Source organism: Zonotrichia albicollis, chromosome 3 (assembly GCF_047830755.1).
Source record: "Zonotrichia albicollis isolate bZonAlb1 chromosome 3, bZonAlb1.hap1, whole genome shotgun sequence".
NCBI lineage: Eukaryota > Metazoa > Chordata > Aves > Passeriformes > Passerellidae > Zonotrichia > Zonotrichia albicollis.
In genome coordinates, this window is record NC_133821.1 from 59,433,596 (window position 1) to 59,456,228 (window position 22,633).

General features: G+C 33.9%; 1 protein-coding gene across 4 annotated transcripts in view; it reads right to left on the reverse strand.

The window, feature by feature from the left end:
• ADGB (androglobin) overlaps window positions 1-22,633 on the reverse strand; it is a 99,390-nt gene that overhangs the window by 41,504 nt on the left and 35,253 nt on the right. For all 4 annotated transcript variants that reach the window (XM_074537581.1, XM_074537580.1, XM_026794842.2 and 1 more), the window contains 9 exons: window positions 21,750-21,844; window positions 19,230-19,404; window positions 18,411-18,501; window positions 15,577-15,721; window positions 7,554-7,599; window positions 5,817-5,982; window positions 3,906-3,969; window positions 2,164-2,266; window positions 923-1,055 (listed from right to left, as the gene is read on the reverse strand). In XM_074537581.1, the coding sequence (XP_074393682.1) occupies window positions 923-1,055; window positions 2,164-2,266; window positions 3,906-3,969; window positions 5,817-5,982; window positions 7,554-7,599; window positions 15,577-15,721; window positions 18,411-18,501; window positions 19,230-19,404; window positions 21,750-21,844 (1,018 nt within the window). The remainder of the gene's footprint in view (window positions 1-922; window positions 1,056-2,163; window positions 2,267-3,905; window positions 3,970-5,816; window positions 5,983-7,553; window positions 7,600-15,576; window positions 15,722-18,410; window positions 18,502-19,229; window positions 19,405-21,749; window positions 21,845-22,633) is intronic.

Consider the following 22,633-nt stretch of genomic DNA (forward strand, 5'->3'; position numbering starts at 1 on the left):
TACATGTGAATCCAGAACTAGATGTGAATGTAGTCTATAAACATAATAATAACTATTCCAGTTTTAGTCTGAATCAAATCAAATAAAGAGCACTAATAAAGGTCTTTGACTAAATTTCAGTATGCTAGAGTTTTGGTATTTTCTTTCTATGCCTATTTATTTGACATCTTACTTAATTTTAAAAAATACATTTTGTTTCATCTCTTTGAATTTTAACTAATGATTTTCTCTTTTTGGGAAAGTAGAAGGCCTCAGTTAGTTAGGCAGGAATATTATGCTTATGATAGGACATGAAGATGTCATTTTCCTGGTTTCCCTGGAAGGGTTTTCAGAAAATAACATATCAAAGGCTCTTTCTTTTTATCTATTTCTTTATTTAAATAATCAGGCAATGTCCCACACTGAATATTTACAGTTACATGCAAAAGGAAAAAATCATATTAAGCAATATGGGAATAGGAAGTAAGATATGCAAGACTTCATGAATAATTTCCCCTGTCATGTTTCTTAAATCCTTTTTCAAGAAAAGCATTGAAACCTCCTATGGTAGCACCATGCTTTTACAGTTCCACTAAGAATGCTAATTCTTACATTTTTCTTGCTACTCCAGGGAATATTTCAAATTATTCTAGTTAGAAACACTTTTAAGAAAGAATTTGTAGGAATTTAAATATATTTTTTAGCAAGTCAGTGTGATTTTTCTTGTTAAATGGTCCTAAATAAGAGTAAAGAACTCAGAATTGTTATAAAAATGTTGGCAAATTCACAGTAATTTGGCAGTCTTACCAAATCCTAGCTATGAACTAGTCTGATACTCCCAAAACTTACATTTTAGGAAATAAACTCTTACTGAGTTACTGTGTAAACAATCATTTCAAGCCTTAACTAAAGAGTCAGGACAGAAATGAATCCTCATACATACCCAACAGGAAGATTTACTATAGTAGCTTTGGTTGCAGATGTATGCATTTTTAACACAAGTTCTCCAGGAGCCACAGATTTCCAAGAGAAATATTCAATCCTCAGCACACCTGTTGAACATTCTTGTTGAGTACCTAGGTTAAGAAAACAAAATAAAACACAACCCACATAATATGGGGAGGGTTAATGACATTCAGACACACCTATGCAGAATCTGTAGCTACTTTACAGTCATTAAAACATTCATTTAGGTTTGGCTAACACAGAAAAAACCAGTCACTTAAAATGCATCGGTGGTATAAAGCATGGCTTTTTTGTACTATTTGCTAGAAAAGAATGGTTGTAAAATGTGTTACTAAGATGTTTACATCTGATGCCTTGAGAGGCTACGTAGAACAGAGGCTAGATGGTGTTAAAGAAATAAAGTAGGTATTTATTAAAAACTTAGGGTATCACATCAGACATCTTCCAAATCACTTAAGGCTGCTGTAATAACCCAAATTAATCCTTTCTGTCCATATGAAAATTAAGTAAATAGCCATAAAAATATATATTTATTTACATTTATAGCTTACAGTTTAATTATTTTAACAGAATGGTCAGTTTGTTTTTTTAAGCATTCTTTAATTCACTCTACTCTACTCTAGATGCATTAAATTACATCAACGTCAAGTGTTTAAATATCTGATTAACCTAAGCCAACTACCATAAAATGCCATCACTCTCCTGAATTCCATTCGAGGTTTTTAATGAAATACAAGGAATTATAATTTAAATATTTCAAGTTGTTAGGTTTTGAAAAAGCCAACTTAAAGGTACTTGAGAGCTTATTGTGTATCGCTTTAAAAATCATTTCAGAAAATTACTTTTGTTATATTGCTGGTTTTGCTGCATTGTGATCTGCTAAGGAATAAAGTAGTTTGCAAGAATGGAATTTGTAGTAAAGAAACCACAAAAATCACAAGAAAATCCATTCCAGAAATATACAGATGAAAAACTTCCAGAAAATCATAATAAACAGAAAAGGGAGAGATTCTCTCATGAAAATGCTCATCATCAATGAAACAATGATGAAGCATTGCCTGAATATTAGTGTATTCCTTAAAACCAATTTGACTATTTCAAACTATTGCTAAACTCTCAAACTGTGCCCAAGTAAACAACAGACAAAGACAACAGAACAAACATATTCAAGAATGGGAAAACACAACACTGACATGTACTTCTGTGTGTTGGCCTTACCTTCAGTAACATACCAGTGCACTAATGCAGAAAAGCTAACCAGCATTTCAATGGGCATCACACTGTCCACAATTAAATAATAGAAGACTTCCTCATCAGAAGACTGTATAGAAAAATGGACATTTTTTCATTCACTTGCACTAAATCCTGTCCAACTGGCCTTATACAAAGTAGGTGTAAGATTTTGGATATGGTGACTTAAGGTATGGTGTGGGAAGTAAGCAAATAATTGTCACTACTTCTTCCGAATTTCAGAACAAGCCATTTAAGCCCAGAGCCTCATGCTGCATGTAAAATAGTGTTCACTTAAGAAATAAAAGGAAACAGAACATTTTTTTTTTGCATGAGAATATATCTACTTCTATGTTATACTGACATATGTACCAAAAAGCAGTATTTTTAATTGCCAAACAATAATTAACAGAAGACCAAAAATTTTGAGTTTTGCTGCAACATTCTGATTCTAATTAATTACAGAAAACTTAAAAGAAATAAGTACTCTTTGCATTTGTAGATATGAGGGATCCTCCCTTACAAAGGGGTTTTTCTCCTACAAATCTCTATGAGGACAAAATCTTTCTCTCTTAACTTTAATACATTATTCCTATGCCAATATTAGAAACTATAGAATGATTCTACTGTTCCTAGTAATTCTTCAAAATCTTATGGTGAATGGGCTTCCTTCTTCAGAACTATTATAGTACAGAACTATACAGTACAGGTGTTCTTGGATATTCCAGAGCGATATAAATCCATTTTTTGGGTATATATATATCTTCCTATCACAATATGAAAATGTTCTTTTATAAGCATGATACAAAATTTACCCAATACTGTAAACATATCATCTCTTTCAATGTTAGAAATTGAAATGTTTTTACAGCAAAGGGTTAGGGTTTTTTTGGCACAAGAGCACACAGGCTTACACAGTCTTAATGCTGATTATGGCTTACAAAAGTATATCGTGCAGTCATTAGGAAAATTTCTTGTGATGTGATTACTGAGAGGTGGGAAATTGCAGGTGTACTGCAATTATGGAGCATTAATCCATGTAGTTAACCTTCTCAGTGCAGGATTTTACATGAACTTCACGCCTGGAGTTTACATTTCAGTACTCTACAATTACACTTCAGATACACTATAAAAAAGAGCTGGGACAGGATATTCAAGCATGTTGAATAACCTCCTGATGATATGAACTAATGGCAGGTTTAGAGAAATTCTATTATTTGAATGTAACTAGAGAGCATTTCTAAATCCCTGCAGCAGGGTGCTGTAAATAACAAAAGGACTTAGCATTTGCAGAGAAAATGGAATGTTATGCTAAACATACTCACAGTTTGGATTTTAGGTAACAGGGGAAGATGAAGGAGAATTGAAGAGCAGATTCTGTAGCCGGATCATCATTAAATTCAATTTAGGCACCAAATTGTTAAAAGGTAGTTTTAAATCAAAATAAAGAGTGGTTGGAGATCTGATTCACTATAATTTTTCTTTACATAAGCCATTCTTTGTTATTGTGCAGTAGCATTCCACAGCATTTCTCCTTTTCTTAAACACATATATATAATGCGACGTATTTGCTTGCAAACATACATTTGTATTGACTACAACAACCTTAATGCATTATTATTTTTCAGTAATAGCAGTTCTATATGCTCAACCAGTTTCCTTTAAGAGGATTATATGTATTATCTAATGATATAAGACTTTGAAAAAAAAAGCACAATACAGCCATTTACCTTAAAACTTGTCTTCTGATAGCTATAAGCATATGTATCTGGCTTGTGGAAAACATACAGCCTCCTAAGAAGAATATAAAATTGAAATATAAGATATATATGACTTTAAGAAAATCAGCAGAAATTACATAGTTTAGGTAAATGCCTATTTCACAGCACAAGACATTAATTTTACTTTCACAAGTTAGACTCACAGCTATTTCTCAAAAATGGTTCAACATCATTGGTTATAATAAAGGTGAATAAAATTAATCTCCAGAGAAAGCAGCTGAAATTAATTCATAGATTTGCTTCATTTCTGCACTTTTCCATTGGAGGTCAGCCCACTAATTTTTTTATTTTCAACCTGTAAATGGTAACATGCTAATATTAATTTAATACTTCCATGCCCACATAAAAATTACTGGAATGAAGTTTTATACAAAGTATAACTGAAAGATGGACTGTTTTATATATTTCATTAATGTTTCTTTTAGACCTGTGCTGTTTGCAGACCTTCAGAAAGTTACATAGTTCCTGACTACAATTTTTTTTATTTTGATTTCACCAAGGGAGACATAAATGGCTTCAGCTTTAATTGAGGATGGAATCAGATTTGAATCAATGCTTTGGTTACTCAGAAATTTCACAGGAATCCTGATCTAGTTCTGGCATGTCAATTCCTACAATGACTGAAATATTCCTCACTTCTATGAACATTCTTCTTATTTTCATTGTATCTAAGAGGTAGGCATGACAGAGTAGGAAAAGCTTTCAACTGAATAGATATGTGAAATCAAAATCTTAGGTGCCTAATTTTTTCTGAGGGATAAATTCTTCAAAGGTCAATGAAGATGCTCTTTAACAGCTACTTTATCAGTTGACTGTGAAAATAAACTCTCACTTAGAGATAAGAAACTGACAAATGCTTTTTGCCTTAAATAATATAGGTCTACAAAAGGTCAACAGTAATTTAACATTTGGCTAAAAAGGTAGAAAGTTCATATGAAATATTCTCTGTATGTGACCAAGACTTTTAGAGGAAATTAAATTTCTTGTGATGCTTTTTTTTTTTTTTTTTTTTTTTTTTTTTTTTTTATGAATGTCCTATCTTCCAGGACCTAGGACTACCTAAAACTAGCAAACTAGCATGGAAATCTTAATAAGGCCTAAAGTGATCTATGACTTCTTATTCCTAAAGTTCTTCTACTGCTGGCTGGTATAAAAGTCATACATTCTACTTCAGAGAGTGAGTAGAGTTTAAACATTTTTGAAAATAGAAGCTTCACAAAGAAATCTCAGTTACACATTCAAACAAGAAAAGAACTAGATTAATTTTCTCTGAAAAAATTACTTCCCTCAGCAATCTTATATTCTCTAAAGGATATGTACTCTACCAGGCTCCTTAAATCTGAAAGACAGAAGCTGAAGATATGATGCTACAAGTACTTTTTTCTGTTTTCAGAGGCATAAATGCCTTGGAATTGAATATTGAAAAGAGAATGAGACAAAAACATCTAGTTGATCAAGCAAAGCTATGCTGATGGCAACAGATTTCCACAACTTTTATTTTTCTTTGTAATTGTGTTGTCTTGATGCAGACTGTGCCTGCCCAGTGCCCCATAGTTGGTAAAGGCATCTAATGGCCACAACACTCCATGACCCACAATCTTCCACCCCAGCTGCAGTCTGACAGCTGCTTTATGGGCTGATGTTGTGTTCTCCACTGTATTCTGGAGGACACACCCAAGGCACAGAGCAGGGCTGCAGCCACAGACCCTCTGTCACAGGGACAGTGTGTCTGGTCTGAAGAGTGGCCTATACAAAGAAAATCTGTCATGAAGATGCAGTTTTTATATAGCCATGTTTTGAATTTCATCATTGTTATACAGTATATTGTATGGAATAAACCCCAAACCCTCTATTCCTTACTGGAAACAAATGCAGAAATCTTCAAAGGTAATCCAGGTTTCCCTGGAAACTGAAATCTTTTCTGATGCTGTTTCATCCTTTGATTTAGTCCCTGTCTGGCTCCTCATATCCGTATCAGCTTTCTCTGACGTTTGTTTTGAATCTAAACTGATATTGTCATGCTCTTCTGCAAAGATAAAAAGACACACAAGAGCCAATACAGTGACAATATGCAATTTAAAGTAGTATCATTCTTAAAAATTACCCTAAAATTATCCATACATCAGTTATTATGCGTACAGTTTAAAACTAAAAGCTATCCCACTAACCTAAATAACTCAAATGGTGACTGAAGCAACTCTATACAGAAATTTAGGGTTTGAATCTGCAGCAGCTTAAGTAGTTTGACTCAATAAGCTACCACATATTGAACTGTGCCCTAGAATCTTCAAAATCAGCTTGTTAGGTATACATACACATGATTACTGGAAACCTAAATTCATCGATATAAAGAAAAATACATCCCCTTGACCAAAGCTTCTATTCAGGGAAGGCTAATGAGGCAGTATTAGACAACCCACAGAAAAAAATACAGAGAAATTTGGAGGACACAAAGGCCTAGCCTTGCCTCTGCTACTTAGTACCCTTATGATGCTCCTCCCTTTACCTAGGTCTCCCTTTACCCTCACACAAATCAGTCTAGCTACTTCTAAACAGAAACAGATTTGTACTAAATCACATCAGAAAATCAGAATTAATGTCAGATTCACACCAAAATATAAACACATAGCCAGGTTTTGCAATCACTCAATAACTTTTTGTGTTGTAATGTAATTTTCTCTGCATTTATTCTCTGAGATTCATATAAGTAGTTACTGAAAATCATTGACCTGGCCCAAAAAGAAGTTTTGAGATAGCTCAACAACTGAGAACAGAAGAACTGAACAGCTATTAATTTAGAATGCATGCTGAGGTAAAAAGATGAGATAATATTCAAACATAAGGTATAACGAATGAGAAAACTATTAGAAACATACATAATTTATATTTAAATGTGCTTTGCAATATTTCGTTATCACCAACACACACATAGCTAATGTGTGGCTCTAAATTAGTTTGCACCTATTATTCAAGAACTGAAAGCAATGCAATATAAGGAAAGGCACCAAAGACCTTTTTCCTTTCCTTCAACTATGGAAAAACTACCTGAAAGCTGAAAAATCTAGACTTCCTCTTCAATTTAAGATAGCATGGGTGTTAGGCTTCTAGTAAAACAACAACAGTACTCTTATTTTTAAGAGCTTCTTACTTTTCTGACCAGATCCTTTAAACATTCAAAGTAACTTTAAAAATGCGGTATTAGTTTTGAAAAAATTTTGAATACTCTTGAAATAGTGATGTAAAACACATTCCAAAGGAACACATTAAAATGAAAGCTGTGTTTGAGGTCTTTTTTTGCCATTTTTAAGGAAAAAAAGAGAAAATGCTATAATTCATAGTTCTTGAAAAAGAGCTCTCTGTACAAAATCTACCATATGTTCCTGGAGAGTAACTCATGAGAAGTGTTTGAATTTTTTTGAACACCAAACTGAAGATTTTACGTAATTATATATACTATTAGCAGTTCTTTGATATCTTTTCCTGTAAAACCAACACCCATAAATAAGGAAGACTGCTGATATATGTACATGAGGATTAACAGACACCAAACAACATGGGAATGGTAAAACTCTGACTATAAACTTTACACACACTTACCTTTACTGAGTACCTCTGCATTTTGTTGCAACGAGGGACTGGTCTTCTATACAGTGAAAAAACAAAACAAGGAAAAAGTAATGATGGTGATTATAATCTTGCATTATTTTGTGAGAGAAAATACCTGATTTGGGGCAGTCCTTCCAGAGACAGAAACAAAATAGTAAGTTATCATCATATATTTGGGCTGGGTTTTTAAATGAAAAATAAAAGTAGCAAATTTCATCATAATACCTACGTACATATCAGCAACAGACTGATGTTTTTCTAGAGAAGTACATGTCACATGCAATATGAGATAAAAGCTGTTTCATACACCACTTCAGTATTGAAACGATGTTCTTTGATATTACTGGTTATTAACAATAAAGTAATTTTTATTCTAAGAATTGATATTCATATTCTACAACTGATTCAATTTTTTTCTGTTTCCATTCTTGAAAAAGATACTTGAAAGAGGAACTCCTTTTCCAACAAGCATTTCTTGCTGTGCAAGTGACAGTACACAAATGTAATTAGCAACAGCATCCTTGATTACAATAGCATCTTTTGTTTTCTATCACTGTATAAATAAAAAGTAGCGTCTTTACTTAATGCTTTTGGCAAAGGACTTTATCCTGGTCAACCCCAGCTCCAAGCTAGGTTTGCTGAACTAATATGAATGCAATATAGATGCTGACACTTGAAGTTTAAATGAAGTTAGCCTGCCTTTCAGAAAGTGCACTCATTAAATTTACAAATACAGGGTCCTAGTCTTTGAGAGATTAAAATTTTAGACTTAAAAACATGTGCCTAGTCATCCTTCCTTCTGACTGCCCCCTTGTCTGCAATATGACATACACTGAAATAGTCACTTCTATCTCTTTCATTTTCTTTTGTGAAGTTGGGCAGGAGAAAGAAATTGCACAGTTTCCAGTTTACTTGCTATTTCGATGCAGTATGATTAATGCCTTAGCTGGAATAACTTTGCCTTTTCAAAGGCAAATATTAAAGCCTAAAAAAGCTTTTACAAACAAATTTCCAAGCTTCCTTTCATCCCAGGTCTCCCTTTACCCAGATTTGCTGCCCAAACTCCTCATATATTCCCTCATGTATATTCACATGTGTTAAAGGTGCTGATGCTGAAGCTGGTAGCACTGACCTGGCCAGCAGCTGGACATATACAGTGTTTTTCTGTTCTGCACTTCAAAGAAGAGCTGTGTGAGCTGTGCTGACTTGGAGCTTTTATGCTTTTTCAGTACAATCAAGAAATATATTTAGAGGGGCAGACAGACATAATTTAGACAATCTGAGTTAGCCTGGACGGCAGGTCAAAACTGTACCTAAACCTTGCACAAGGTGATTGTGCTGGAAATCCAGGTCTGCCTCAACCCTCCTATTACAGACTACCCTGCATATACTATGTGAAGGGACCCATGAATGCTTCCTTAGAGGAAAACCTCATGGCTTCCTACTTTAATTTCTAGCCCCAGTGAAAGGCTTCCTGCACCATTTCACAAAATCTCTATGGGCTCAGGACATGGGAACAGGCTCAGGCAAAATTTTAGGTGTTTGATACTCTCTGAATTAACAAAGGAAAGACCTGAGCAAATAAACTATGGATTTAAGAGTCTCTATCCCAAAGCTGGAAGTGGCAAATAATTTAATACACATAATTTAACTGTAATATTGTTTATTATGCAAATTTGGAAGTCCCATTTTTGCACAGCACAAATCTGAAATTCTATTCTGAGTCTGTTATGGGCTTTTGTGCTTTTTTGATGTTCATGAGCCAACGCTGGGGACAGACCTAAAATTAAGAGCAACTAAGAGAAAAATTAAGACACTGCTGAAATTGTTAACACTTGGGTTAAGAATTTAGTAATGGAAATATATTGTGCTTTACAGTTATTTTTAAAGATTAATTTATTGTTTTTCTATGAGCTGAAAAGACCACATCTTGCAAATATTCATGTACTTCAGCTCCTGTTTGCAGAACTCAGTACACACAACTGTTCAGAACAAGTCAAGCTGTGATCACTTGTCATGTCCCATTGAGAGTCATGTCTCAGCATACAGATCTAAAAAATCACATGGACTATCTCTTCCCTTGAAAATGTGATTTCAGAAGTACACATGCACAGAGCTGTCATATTTCTCCATGTGAGCCTACAACTTTCAAAATTCCGATGTTGCCAAATTTCTTGTGGGAGGCACAGGACTTACCAAACAGATACATGTCAGCTGTACAATTTATTGAGTTTCTTCTCAGAAATTCTGGGCATGTCCAAAGTATAAAAGGCATGAGATCTACTGCATAAACCTTGGAGACTGCAACATCTGTCCAACAAGTCTATCACTTTCTGCCCAATATACTGCTCATGGAAAGTACACATGATCCACACTTCCAGTATGGACATGAGGCAGCTTAATATAGAGCTACTTTGTCAGTGCTAACAGTTGACAGCAGGAAAGCCTGGAAAGATACAGAAAATCCTCAAAAATGGCATCAACAGAATTTCCAGCAAAAAAGGAGAAGGTGCCCTGGAAAATCTGGATTCTTAGTAGCTTCATGCAGTCTGAGCTGTGAAACCAGTCTAACCACAGTTGTGTAGAGACTCCCTAGACTCATTTACTCAGTTTTTGGAGCACAAGCATAACACAGTCAAAAGCTGCCTGCTTTTTCAGTGGTACAGGATGTGTTCATCTACCTAATCCTCACTCACTTGGAGACAACTGGAGTGTCAAGAAAGTTCTCATTCTTTTATACTATTGCTTCATGTATTGTGCCTAAGACATTGGCACAGAAATAGAAAATAATTTTTCCACCTTAATGAACACACATTGCCTGAAAAGGCAACTCTGCTGCCACAGTATCTTATAAAGAAATAAATCAGAAAATACTTAGATCCAGCTGTGAACACGGAATGATGCACACAGATTCGGGAAGAAATAATTATTCCTCTTCCTTCAATGAACGGCAAATCTGAATGAAAATTCTGTAGATGACTTAAAAATCTAATTTATCATCTCTTAAATTTCATAATCATTAGTGCATATTTGTAAAAAATAATGGTAACTCATAAATTTCTAGCTATCTTGTTATGTTCAAGGTTTCAATTCATATTTTTCAGCCTCCTTACATTAGCTATATTTTTATTTTATTCAAATCTAACACAAAATAAGTTTTAAAATTTATCTGATATTCTTATAAAAACAGTTGCCATTTCTATTGTACAAATTATGCATGGCAAAACTTAACACACAAGTTATTCTGTGAAAAACAGCAGTATTCTTTAAAAATAAACTCTCTCACTCTAAGCGCAGGTGAAGGAATAAAGTTTTAGGTACACATTTTTAAGATAAAAAATCCCTCTCAATTCCTTCAAAATTACAAAGATGACCAAAAATATTACTTAAGATCTAAACCTGTATTAAATTTCAAGGTTTGATGTTGACCTGGGAGTTATATCATCAAAGGGTTTTGCATCTACAGTCATTTGGGGAGCCTTTTTTTTTTATTTCTCAGTCACTATGCTCACTTAATGGAATATCAGTTTTCATTTTACCTGTAATGAGAGAGTAGGTAACAGAGGTGGGTTTTGAAAAAAGGAAATGTTACAAAAGAACAAACATCTGCAAAGCTGTACACAAACTGAGGTATAGAAATAGCTTAAAAATACTGGATTATGAATTTGTCACCTCTTTTACTCAGTCTCTAATGTTGAAGCTGCCCAATATGCATGTGCAAGTAGACAATTGTGGGCCCATTAAAGTGTCTCTATACTACAAATGTCTAAATTCCTCTTCTCAAGTCTCTCTTTTCATTTATGTGCCTTATATGTCATGTGTCATTTTTCCCTGAAAATAATAAGCAGGGAATTTCCATTTTATGCAGGGTGAAGTAATTTTCAAAATGATAACATTTGTGAGGAAAATAGATTTGTTTTATTTCCTACCTAGCTCTTCTGGTGACTCAATACCAATACAACACAAGAAGGATTGGAGAGAAAAGAAGTATAAGCTTGTTATGACACATCAGTCAGTAACGTTTATGGGGAACACGAAAAAAGCACACATGAGCATGCAAATTAAATAAGATGGTATCAGTTGCACACAAGAAGATAATGGACTGAATTAAAAAACATGAAAAAACATTTACATTGAAGAACAAGGTTTTTGTATTATATCACTGGGAGAGTTTGGAGACACTCACAGTTTTGTGCTAGAAATTGGCATTGCCAGGGAGCTTGACACTGAAGAGGCCACAAAGAGAAATATGCTTAAGATGTATGAACATAGCAATCAGTTCAATATATTAAAATATCTACTAGCCTTTGCACATACTGATGATAAACATATTCTGGTTTTCTTGCTTTGCATATCCTCAAACAGAACACATAGAGCTTTATTCTCAATGGATTTGGAGATAACTTCTATCAAAAAAATTCATCTCAATGAAGAATATTCAAGTAGGCTTTTGAATGGCAGATCTACAAGGAAACATCTATCTACTCCAGGACAATCTTTTTCTCAGAAGCATTTGACAAAATTACTGTTGCAGAAATCTGCAAGACTGTGCAATTTATATATGATGACAGTTTTGGTTTTTTCCTGGCCACAAAATACTTTCACATGTATTTCATTGTGTGCTACACTTATAAATTACTTACCTTTCTATTGAACAAGCATAAGAGAGAGTCTCTCCATATAAGAATTTGGCTCAAAGTTATGGAGTTTTTTAAAAAAATGGACAAAATTAATTTTCTTAAGAACAGTGATTTAAGATAAATTTAACTGCCAAAATTAGCTATTTTAAAATATTTTTCCCTAGTGCAAATCCAAATGCTACCAGGACCATAAAATCAATGAATGGGAAAGTCATAGCAAAAAAAAAAATTGAAAAATTAAATAATGAAGCATTTCTATATTTTAACATGAATACTTTGAGGACATGAGAGATAATGGCATGTCTTTCAACTTCATATTTTTCAAAGAAGGTACATCTAGCTCCTAGAATTTTGTCTTTTATGTATCACTTGTCTCTGTTTCTGTGACAACAGACCTTAGGAACAGTGAATCAGATATTCAGTAAAGTTACTTCATGCAGTTCACATTAGAGCGAATTGAAATATGCCAATTTAAACTTGTTGAGCATCTAGCACAGCAGCTGACTGAATTTCAGTCAGCTTAAAGCATAGAACTGCTGTATCCCAAAGATTTACCAAATCTGTATCAAAGGTTTTAAAGCTGATGTCTCCTGACTAGTAATCACACAGTTTAAAATGGAGACAAAGTTATTCACATTCAGTATGTTGCAATACAAAATTCTAAAAATTAGCAATAATAAAGCGAATTCAGGATATCAAAGTTTCTCTTTCAGTGTTTGCTTTTTTAATCACTAATTGATTTGTTTTTAAAAAGTATATATTACTATCTCAAGTTTAAAAACTACAGAAAGCAAGCTCGTCCTTTATGAATTTGCGAGAAGGTATCCACATAATTTTGTTAATGAAAAGATTTAATATATGAAAAAAAGAAGATTGTCCTCCAAGTTAAAAACCATTTTCTTTTATAATCTGTAAAAATGAAGTTCTCCTTGCATACTCTAGCTATTAACAGACATAGAATTTTCAACTGAGGTTTAAATTGAGACAAAAGTAAAGTTCATGTACAAGTCAATTAGCTGTTCATAACTTCTTACATTCCATGCCTGAATCAGATTACCCTGCCTACATCACATTCATGTCTTCTTCCAACCATTCCAGTTTTATCATGTATTTTCATACTTGCTCTTGTGTCTCCTTGATTGCATGTCCTACTGTAATAGATCATCCTTCAAATCACTCTTGGACTAGGGGAGAAAATCTAAGCGATGTTTCACACTCCTTCAATGCTTCCAGCACATAAACTTCTATTAATTTGTAACTAGCCAAATCTATATTTGTACACCTAGAGACTGAATTAATGAAAACAATAATTATTATTTGCTATAAGATGCTACTTTGATTTATGAGATTTTATGATACTTTTATTTCTAATCATCTGTCCTGTTCATGTTGGATATTAAGTTTTGCACTTTTAAGATTGGTTCTAAGAGTGAAGAGGCGGGAGAAGAAGCACAGAATTTGCAGAAATTGCACTTGTTGGTTCGCATTCTTTCTTTCGGTGCGTGTTTGTAGCATGAACAGTGAGAAAGAACTTTATTTTGCTTTTAGTTAGTTTTTTTTGCTAGCTGAAACAGAGAAGTTTTGCACTGTAGCATGGTTTTGTTTTGGTGTTTTTTTTGGAACTGTCCAAACTGATTTTGGATTGAAAATTTAGAAAAAATATTGGAAGCTCACACTGTGTCCCACTGAGGCCTGGGATGCAGCATGTTCCAGAGCAAGAGAGACTGAAAAGGGACTGAGCAAGCTGAGCTACAGCCAGCAAAAAGGATTTTCTGAATTTTCCATCTCTTCAGAACAGCAAGTGGCTCCATTGTTCAATATTATTCATTTTTTTTCATATTTGTGAATACTTTCCTTGTTAAAATAAACAGGTTTTTCCACTTTTCTCCAAGGAAATCTTTCCCAAACTGGTGGGGAGGAGAGGCTGCTTGAATTTGTTTCTAGAAATACCTCATTTCAGAAGTTTTTTTTCCAAATTGGTCCCAAACCAAGACATACTTACCTTTTTACCCTGCTGCTTTTTGTAAGGATTTTTATATTATGCCATTATTAAAAACACTTTTAAAGGTAAAGTACTATTGAAGTACTAATTAGGCTATTGTTTATAAAATGCACACAAAATACTGAAGAGCTAAATATATCACAGAATCAGAGGTCATATATATATTCTATTGTAAAGCATTCTTCTTCACTGCAGAATTGCCTTATATTAAAATCATTAAATCCACTAATGATAACCACACATGTACCTTATCTAAAAACACAGCATACATATAAATCTGAAATATAAAAATGGTATGAGGGTACTCTGCAGAGGAAATATAAATAGACACTCCAAAAATTACATAGAAAATTACCTCCCATAATTAAAAAATTTAAAGCCAAAAGAGAAATGCTATCAAATGGTCTTCTGAGTAGTGTTTGCTGCAGTCAGATTGAAATTGAAGAGATGCTGGCTCTGCCATATTGAGTCTCTTTGTATGTATTGAGCAAATGAAATAACTTCAGAGGAGCTCTGTTTGCTTCTTTTAAAGTGAATATTTAAGTCTTTATTTCTCTATGTTGCCCACTATTTCCCTATATGAGATATTTTTTCATGAAATGTATTGTTCAGAAAGTCCTTAAAAGTATCATTTTTTCTCTGTTAAGCATGTAAAATTTAAATATTAGAAGGAGCATTTGTTAAAGATTTATCTAAAAGCAGACTATGGTAGCATGTACACATTCCATTTAAAAACAGAAATAACAAAAAAACAATTACAAAAATCAGTAATTACAACTTTCCAAAGTTATCCTGGTAATGACTCATTAAATTTATGTAAGATTAATGTTATCTATCTTGGAAAATTTCATTCCCTCACAGAGTTGCACAGGAAGCCTAAGCTTCTGGCTTACCCAGAAGTCCTTCCATTTGGTCTTAAATGAGGATGCCATTTTAGGGCATGTGTTAATAAAGTTTACATTTTTCTAGTCACATGCAAAGGTACATCTTCCTCTGCATTCAAAATAAACTACTCATAATATAAAGCAATATTTATTTAAAACACTGCAGACTATCTTCTTAAGATACTCCCATCAAAAGGATTTTAAAGAGCGAAACCAAGACAGTGTTAGCAATAGAACTTTTATAATGTGAGGGAAAATCATAAAAAATAAAGTTGAAGAATAGGCACTAAGAAGGATTTCCCAATCAGTACACATCAATATAACTATAAAGTGGAAATGGTAAGGAAGTTAGTTAAATAGCAAAGGAAAAAGCTTTCTGAAATGTCTTTGAAAACATATATTTCAGTATTAAGTAGTTTTATTTTAACTTTCCCTCTCCTTTGTAATATAAAACTAGGTCAAGTTTAAAAAAATAGAAATACTATTACCTGAGAATAATCTTCTGCATTTGAGTGTCTCCCATTTTGATTCATATCCCCATTACTGTCATATTCATTTTCATCAGTTTCAGTAACAGAAGCGAGATGGGACATAGACTGAAATCCTTTTTTGAGGATAGACTTTGAAACGTGGCTATATAATAAAAGACAACGCACACACTTTAATCCATACATTTTCTTTCAAATGACAGTCTTCATAACTATTCTTAACAGAATTTTGTCAAAATAATTTGTGTTTCCTTTATTTTGAAAGATTCCTAGGGCAGCACAGAATCCATATCTTCATATACTTCTTGTCATTACTGCTTGGCACTACACACAAACCTATGATAGAAAGACCTCTTAACTAACCCTCAAAAAAGCAAAATCCAAGCCAGCTGAAAACTAGATGATAATGTCAGAAGCGAATAAATTACTATGGCCCCTCAACAAGAAAAAACACTACTTTAATGGATGTAAGAAAAAAAGTAAAATGTTTTGTGTCAGAATACTTTTTTTCTTTTCCCTCAAAGTGGGTCTCCATAGCTACCAGACCCCTAAAACACAGGATAACCAAGGAAAACTGTGCAGGCCTATTCTGGTACTAGCAAAAGAAAGCTCTGTTGCTGACTTCACTGGAGGCAGGAGTAAAAACTGAAGGAAATGTAAGTAACTCTTTGCTTGTTAAGTGAAGAATGAGAAGAACAAGACCAAAACAATTTTGCATTCATGCTAATTAGACTTAAGTGTGTAATTGTGCTATTACAGCAATAAAGAACAAATTAAAATTCAAGCATGTATTATCTAGCCCCCTTTCTAAGGACTGAGATAATGAAAGATCAAGATCTTTTGCAGTAACAGTCAAAATTATTTCCCCTTTAAGTGTTTCAAAATAATTTATTAGAAGAAAAGGAAAAGATTAAAAAATTTTAGTCCCAACTGTGTATCTAAGTCCCTTATCTTATTTAAACAGCTATTTTGCTTGAATGAAATATTAATACCTGCTATATATTTTTTGGCTACTACCTGTTAATTAAATCACAAAGATTAAAGTAGAGAATTGTCATGGAAACTTAACACATTAAATAAACTATCCTTCCCCAAATGGGGTAAGTTGACCATGAAGCAATCTATCAAACATAAAAGAACAATATAAAATCTGTTAAAGTGCAAATACTTCAACACCTTCAGTACCAAATCTCTCATTACATTGATAGTCTGTTAATTGCTTAGAGCAATTATAATATATTTCTACTCCTGCTGTTTGAAAACAAGCAGTAATTTAAGTACTTTAAACTAACAAAATGCAACTGTACCAGCAAAACAATTACATTCCCAGAATATTCCAAGGTCATGTCATCCATGGGAAAATGCTGATGTTCAATGAAAATTACAAATATCTAACTGGTTTATTATTAGTCTGTCACATTATGATAATCAAAATGTAGAACCTGCCACATATTAGTAATTTAGTCAGTTTATTTAGAGATGTACTCAACAAAAGGTGTACACACCCTAAGAAAATACACAGATGTCCAACAATTTACAACCTATTGTTAGACTCAAGTCTCAAGAAAAGGCATATCCTCCAAAACAACATAATCGTTCCAGTGTACACTGGGTATAAGACACATTCAATTCTTCATGAAAGAAGCTCAATCAGAATAAGAGAGACAGGATGAATAATTCTATACCTTGTCTGAATGTTCACATCATAAGCTGAAGCCTGACAGAAGTGCATTATGCAGTGTGTCCCAGGGAAAAACCCACAGCTCTGATACATTTTATGGTAATCTTTCTTTTCTCGTCAGGGAGCAAGTACTATGCTGAGCATGGAATATTAACAAGAAGTCATGTATACAACAATTTCTGAAACTTCTCTAAGACACCCTGTACAAAGACTTTAGTTTTCAAGGGTTTATTGGACTTCCAAACAAGTCTTCCAAACAAGGCATTTATACAAAGCTGTGTTTTGACCATGAGAATTTTCGCTTGCACTCTCAGGCCTATTGTAACAATCATGAACAGAGAACAGCCTCTTTTATTCATGAACATTAAGAGTTCCATATCAAACTTGTGATGCCCATGAAAATACTGACTGGCTAGCCAATTATTTCCTTGTAATATGTTAGAATTAAAAAAAGACCAGTAGTTTGAAGAAAAATTTGAAATACTTCAAGGAATATTCTTATTTCTGGCAGAAGTAATCTAGCAAGAATTCTACATCCTTGGGCCCACTGGGTAGAGAATCTGGCAATGTGTCTTTGCCTGACAGCATTCCCTGCCCTCCAATATCAGAAGCCCTGAGAAGTGTACATCTACCTAGGGGACTGTCTGTCCTGGATGTGACAAGTGTGCATGTCCACTCCCTGGGACACTTTCTCAGCAGTGCAGACATGAGCAGATTGTAGGGAGAAAAGCTAAGCCCAGAGATTCGCATCCCCAACAGAAGTGTGTGCTGCACTCCCAAAACAGGAGTTGTTTGTAAGCCTCAAAGACTGGAGGGTGAACACAATTGTGTATGTATGCACCTGTGTGCCTGATTAGACCATCTTGGGATTAGCTAGAGGAAACTGTTCAGAAGTTTTTAGGTGTTTATTAGCATTTTGTAAGCATCTAGTATATAAACTTAGCTGTTGTATTGCCAATATGGATCCTAAATGTACAGTTCACTGATAGGTCCTTAATTACACGACACCAATACATCAACAGAATGCTTTGTCCTGATGTGCTTCAGCAGCACATGATCTGAGCAGTTTTCCCCTGTGACACAAGTAAAGAGCCATTGCACTTTCACAATACACTTTCACAATGCTAATGTTGAAACTACATTATATACTTACGTGTTTGTTGGTATTTTCATAATATCCAATTTGTATTTAATAAATGGGCTAGCAATCTCAATGAATTTTTCAGGTTTCTCTACCACAGGCTCTGGGAAAAAAGCAACTTGTTAAATATTTACATTCATAAAAGTAATTAATACTATTAATGTTGAGAAATAATTTCCAATGGGGACTTGTCACCCCTAAATAATTTTCAAAGTATTATCATATATACTTGAATGGAACAGAAAACACAGGGGTGGTTCTAGGTGACATATAATGAAAAAATAAATGCATTATACTCAGTTCTTCAGCATGCAAAGTATTAAATTATGCCAACTTATATGCAAGGTTGTCCAGGGTAGCTCAAAACAACTATGGCAGCACTTTTTGCCTTTGCCAATTTCCTCTTTCTTATCCCAGTATACTTTGCTAGCCTGCCTGCAACACTTTCATGCTCAAGCTATCATCTCATATCATGCATCTAACTCCATTTTGCAGTACAGACAACCCTAGAAAAAAACTACTCTAAACCCCGTGGGTTGATGTAGCAGGACTAGTCACATACTTTAAATTTTTAAAAGGTGTTCAGAAGCTTTCATGGCTCTGCATCAGAGAGCTTCTGTGTTATTTTGATAACATCCTCTCTTCATTTGCTCCACTAGAGTGCTTTTTTCAACATAAATTAAGACACTTCTTAAAGCATGTAGGAAATATGGCTAAGAGGAAGTAATACAAAATTGAGTTCAACTGAAACTAAGCTAACAGATGATAAGTATGGTCCTGAAATAATTAAAACGTAATTACAAATTTATTTTGGATTTTTAGTAGACAGACCTGGGGGTTCACATTTCAGAACAACTTCCTTTTTCGGACGGAAAAGCTTCCAAGGAGGAATTGCTGGTGGTTCTGGAGGTGCTACCAGAGGACAGGACCTTGTTCTAGTTATCAGGACAGGATGGCTATGTATATGGCAAAGCCCATATTGCCTCATCTTCTCTGAAGAATCAGCCTACAAAACATGGAAGGACAACCTGACTGGCTCAGATCTTCTTTCTCCTCATATCGGTCTAACAAAAAAGAACAGTATGCACACAAAGGAATGTAATAGCTTGTATAACAAATAAAATTAATATAGTCAATCTGGCAAGACTACCCAAAAACATGTTTATTGGAATTTGATATTCAGCACCAAAAGTATACTTAGAAGTGTTTACATGCATTTTACTTTTTATAATAGATTCACCACTTCTTTAACTTATTTATGTAACCATAACATACAAGTGAAGAGAATGAATATGTAAGAAAACAATAGACACAATATTTTATTTTGAATAATAATCCTTAAAAACACTTTCTGGGAAAAAAGTCCTTACTCCATGATGAGTTTATAGAGTGTTAAAATTCTAAAATCAATTGTTCTTTTAGATAATTTGTAAAAATTCCGTAATGTATTGCTTTGAACCAACACAATATTAAAGCTAGGTTTTTTATTTGATGGCCCATTTATAAAACACAATAAAGACACTTCAGTTGACCTATATACCAAAGCCCTTAGGAACAGACTTAAGAGCAATTTTAGATGTGGACATTGAGTGGTGCTCTTCCCACTGAAACAATAATGGTCTAGTACTTAACATCACACCTGAAAGCTTCGTTAGAAGACTTTATACATAATTTTAATTTTAAAAGCACACTTTCTTTTACATGCTAAATAAATCACTGATAACTTATTTCTTCAAAATACTAATCAGCAAGTCTCTGATTGCATCTACTAATTTTAAAATGTTCCTTTGGTTCTGTATTTATGAGCTCTGTAGAGAAGAATGTTGTGGTTGTCAGTTAGCTGAAGAGTGGGGAACAATTTAAAGTAAAAATGCCAGTTAAAACATCCACAGTATCTTATAAAGATTGAAATGGATTTTGAAGATAACCAGTTAGGCATCATAAAGGAGAATTTATCTGTTGAGTACACTACAGACTTGTATGACTCAATTACTGATTTTATTTTTCATTTTATTTGAGCAAACTAAGACAAATTCAAGACACAACAATCCAAGGAAAGCCACACTAGAAAGTAAAGCTAAAAGGGGTACTGCAAAAATTCATGAGGGAAATCCCAGCACAACTGCAGTCAATGACAAAATTTTTTCCAAGTTTAGGGAGCAACTCTTATCCCAGTGAATTCATTTTCTAGACTTTGTTTCAATCAGTGTAGTTTTTGTCTGCCCTTGAATATGGTGGGGTTTTTATCCATAAGAAATCTTCTACACTTCTATATTGAATTTCTGTCCACTTCCATTTTTCTGTCAAGTCTTTACTAAAAAACTAGTTTAGACATATAGATTCATCTGTCTCATCCTATTTGGTCTGCCATACCTCTTTTTCAGTAATCTCTATATCCCAACAGACTGTAGTCGAGTTTGAGACTCAGGGTGTTAAGTTGGCAGGAAAGATACTAGCCCTGCTTCCACTTTGCTTTTTGATGACTAGCATTACTTATTATTAGCAAAGAGACAATATTGACTGAGACCTTATATTAAAATAAATTAAAACAATATCACAAATAACAAGTTATTCTAAAAAGTTGCCTAAAATACACAGCACAATTTTTAAAAAGAAAATAGTGCAAGAATTAAGTGCACTAAAGCATAACACCTGCAAAACATTCCTGGAAATTTCTTTGCTTTATGAAGCTTACCAGTTTCCTGAGAAGGCAGCTTAAAATGTAATGATCTAACTATGATAGATGTAATTTAAATGTACAAAAAAAAAAAAAAAAAGGAAGCCTAGTTAATAATCAACTTAAGAAAGCCTGTTCTGGCATTATAAAAAGCTTTCTAAGGAGTGTGACTGCATTAAGGGCTACAGTTTTTCCAGCTGCTTTTACCAGTTACAACACTAATGACAGAAATTGATATAAACATGGTATTTCTACAACATGCTATAACAACAAGCAACATACTGGAAAATGCATATCAGGGAATCTTAACTGCAGTCTTCAAAAAATTAAAATTCATGTTTTTCAAGTAGCCCTTAAAATAATTAGACTTTCCATTCAAAAGTATCTCATCATGATACATATTCTAGTCGACATCTAGTCTCTCCCAGGAGACTTCAGCTTCTGGGATCCTGAGGAAAGTGGAGGAAAGCTGAGTAAAATCAGCAAGCTTTGGCAGGAAAACGCATGTTCAGAACACAGAAGTACCAAAATATAAATTTTACTGACAGTCATCATCTAGCGGCTGTTTCATTGTGCTAATTGTATTCTTTTAGTTATAACATTGTTGCAACAAAATGAAACACTCTGATAACAAAATAAGTAATGCTTTCCTGTCCTGAGAGCACAGATCTCACCATTCGTGTTAATGAAAAAATGTCCTCTTCAAACAAGTACAGCGGTGTGCAGGCAGCGTACGCCACCACTTCTGGTTCGGGTGGTGGGGGTGTTTCTACAGAAAACATCAACATGCTTTAGAACAAGGCAAACAGTAAAAAATGTAGCTGTAGCTCACACTAAATTATTGTGCTTTCTCTGCCTTATTTTTATTACTATTTTCTTTGTCTGACTGTTATTTTACTCAAAAGAAGAGCTCATTGTAATGCACTTTGAATAGAAACCATGGACAGAAAAAAACACAACATTTAAATTGTCAACAGCATTTGCGTATTTTACTTATTTTTCATAAATTAGTAACATAAAATACAATTTAAAAATATGACAGGTCAGAGGTAGCTTTCAACATTTTTTTGTTTTATTTCAAATTTTAAAAATGGTAGATACTAGCATAAAGAAAACAGTACATGCAATCCATGTAGATGAAGCAAAAACATTTTGATTGGTCAGTACCAGTTAAATGCATCTCACCAGTGAAGGCAAAATTTGATCTTGCCAACAAAAGGATCCAATGGCCAGAGCTCTGGCCATTGCTGCCAAGGGATATGGAGATAGAGATAAGTAATTTTAGAAACATAGTGCCTGTAAACCTGGGTAGCTGCTCTCATTTCTGTCAAGCAGATGAAAAAATGGAGGTAATGATGGCTGCCTCAGAAAGTATGAAGCTCTAATCCCAGATACCTTGTAGAATTGTGTGCCTGTAATTCTGCTATAGACAAGGAATAGAAACAGGGACACATTCACTTTGTTAATCCCAGAAATCTGTTGCACTAGGCAACCACACAATCATCTCCTACTCTCACCTGTGAAAGAAGCCACTGCTAATTCCTGAATCATGAAGAGA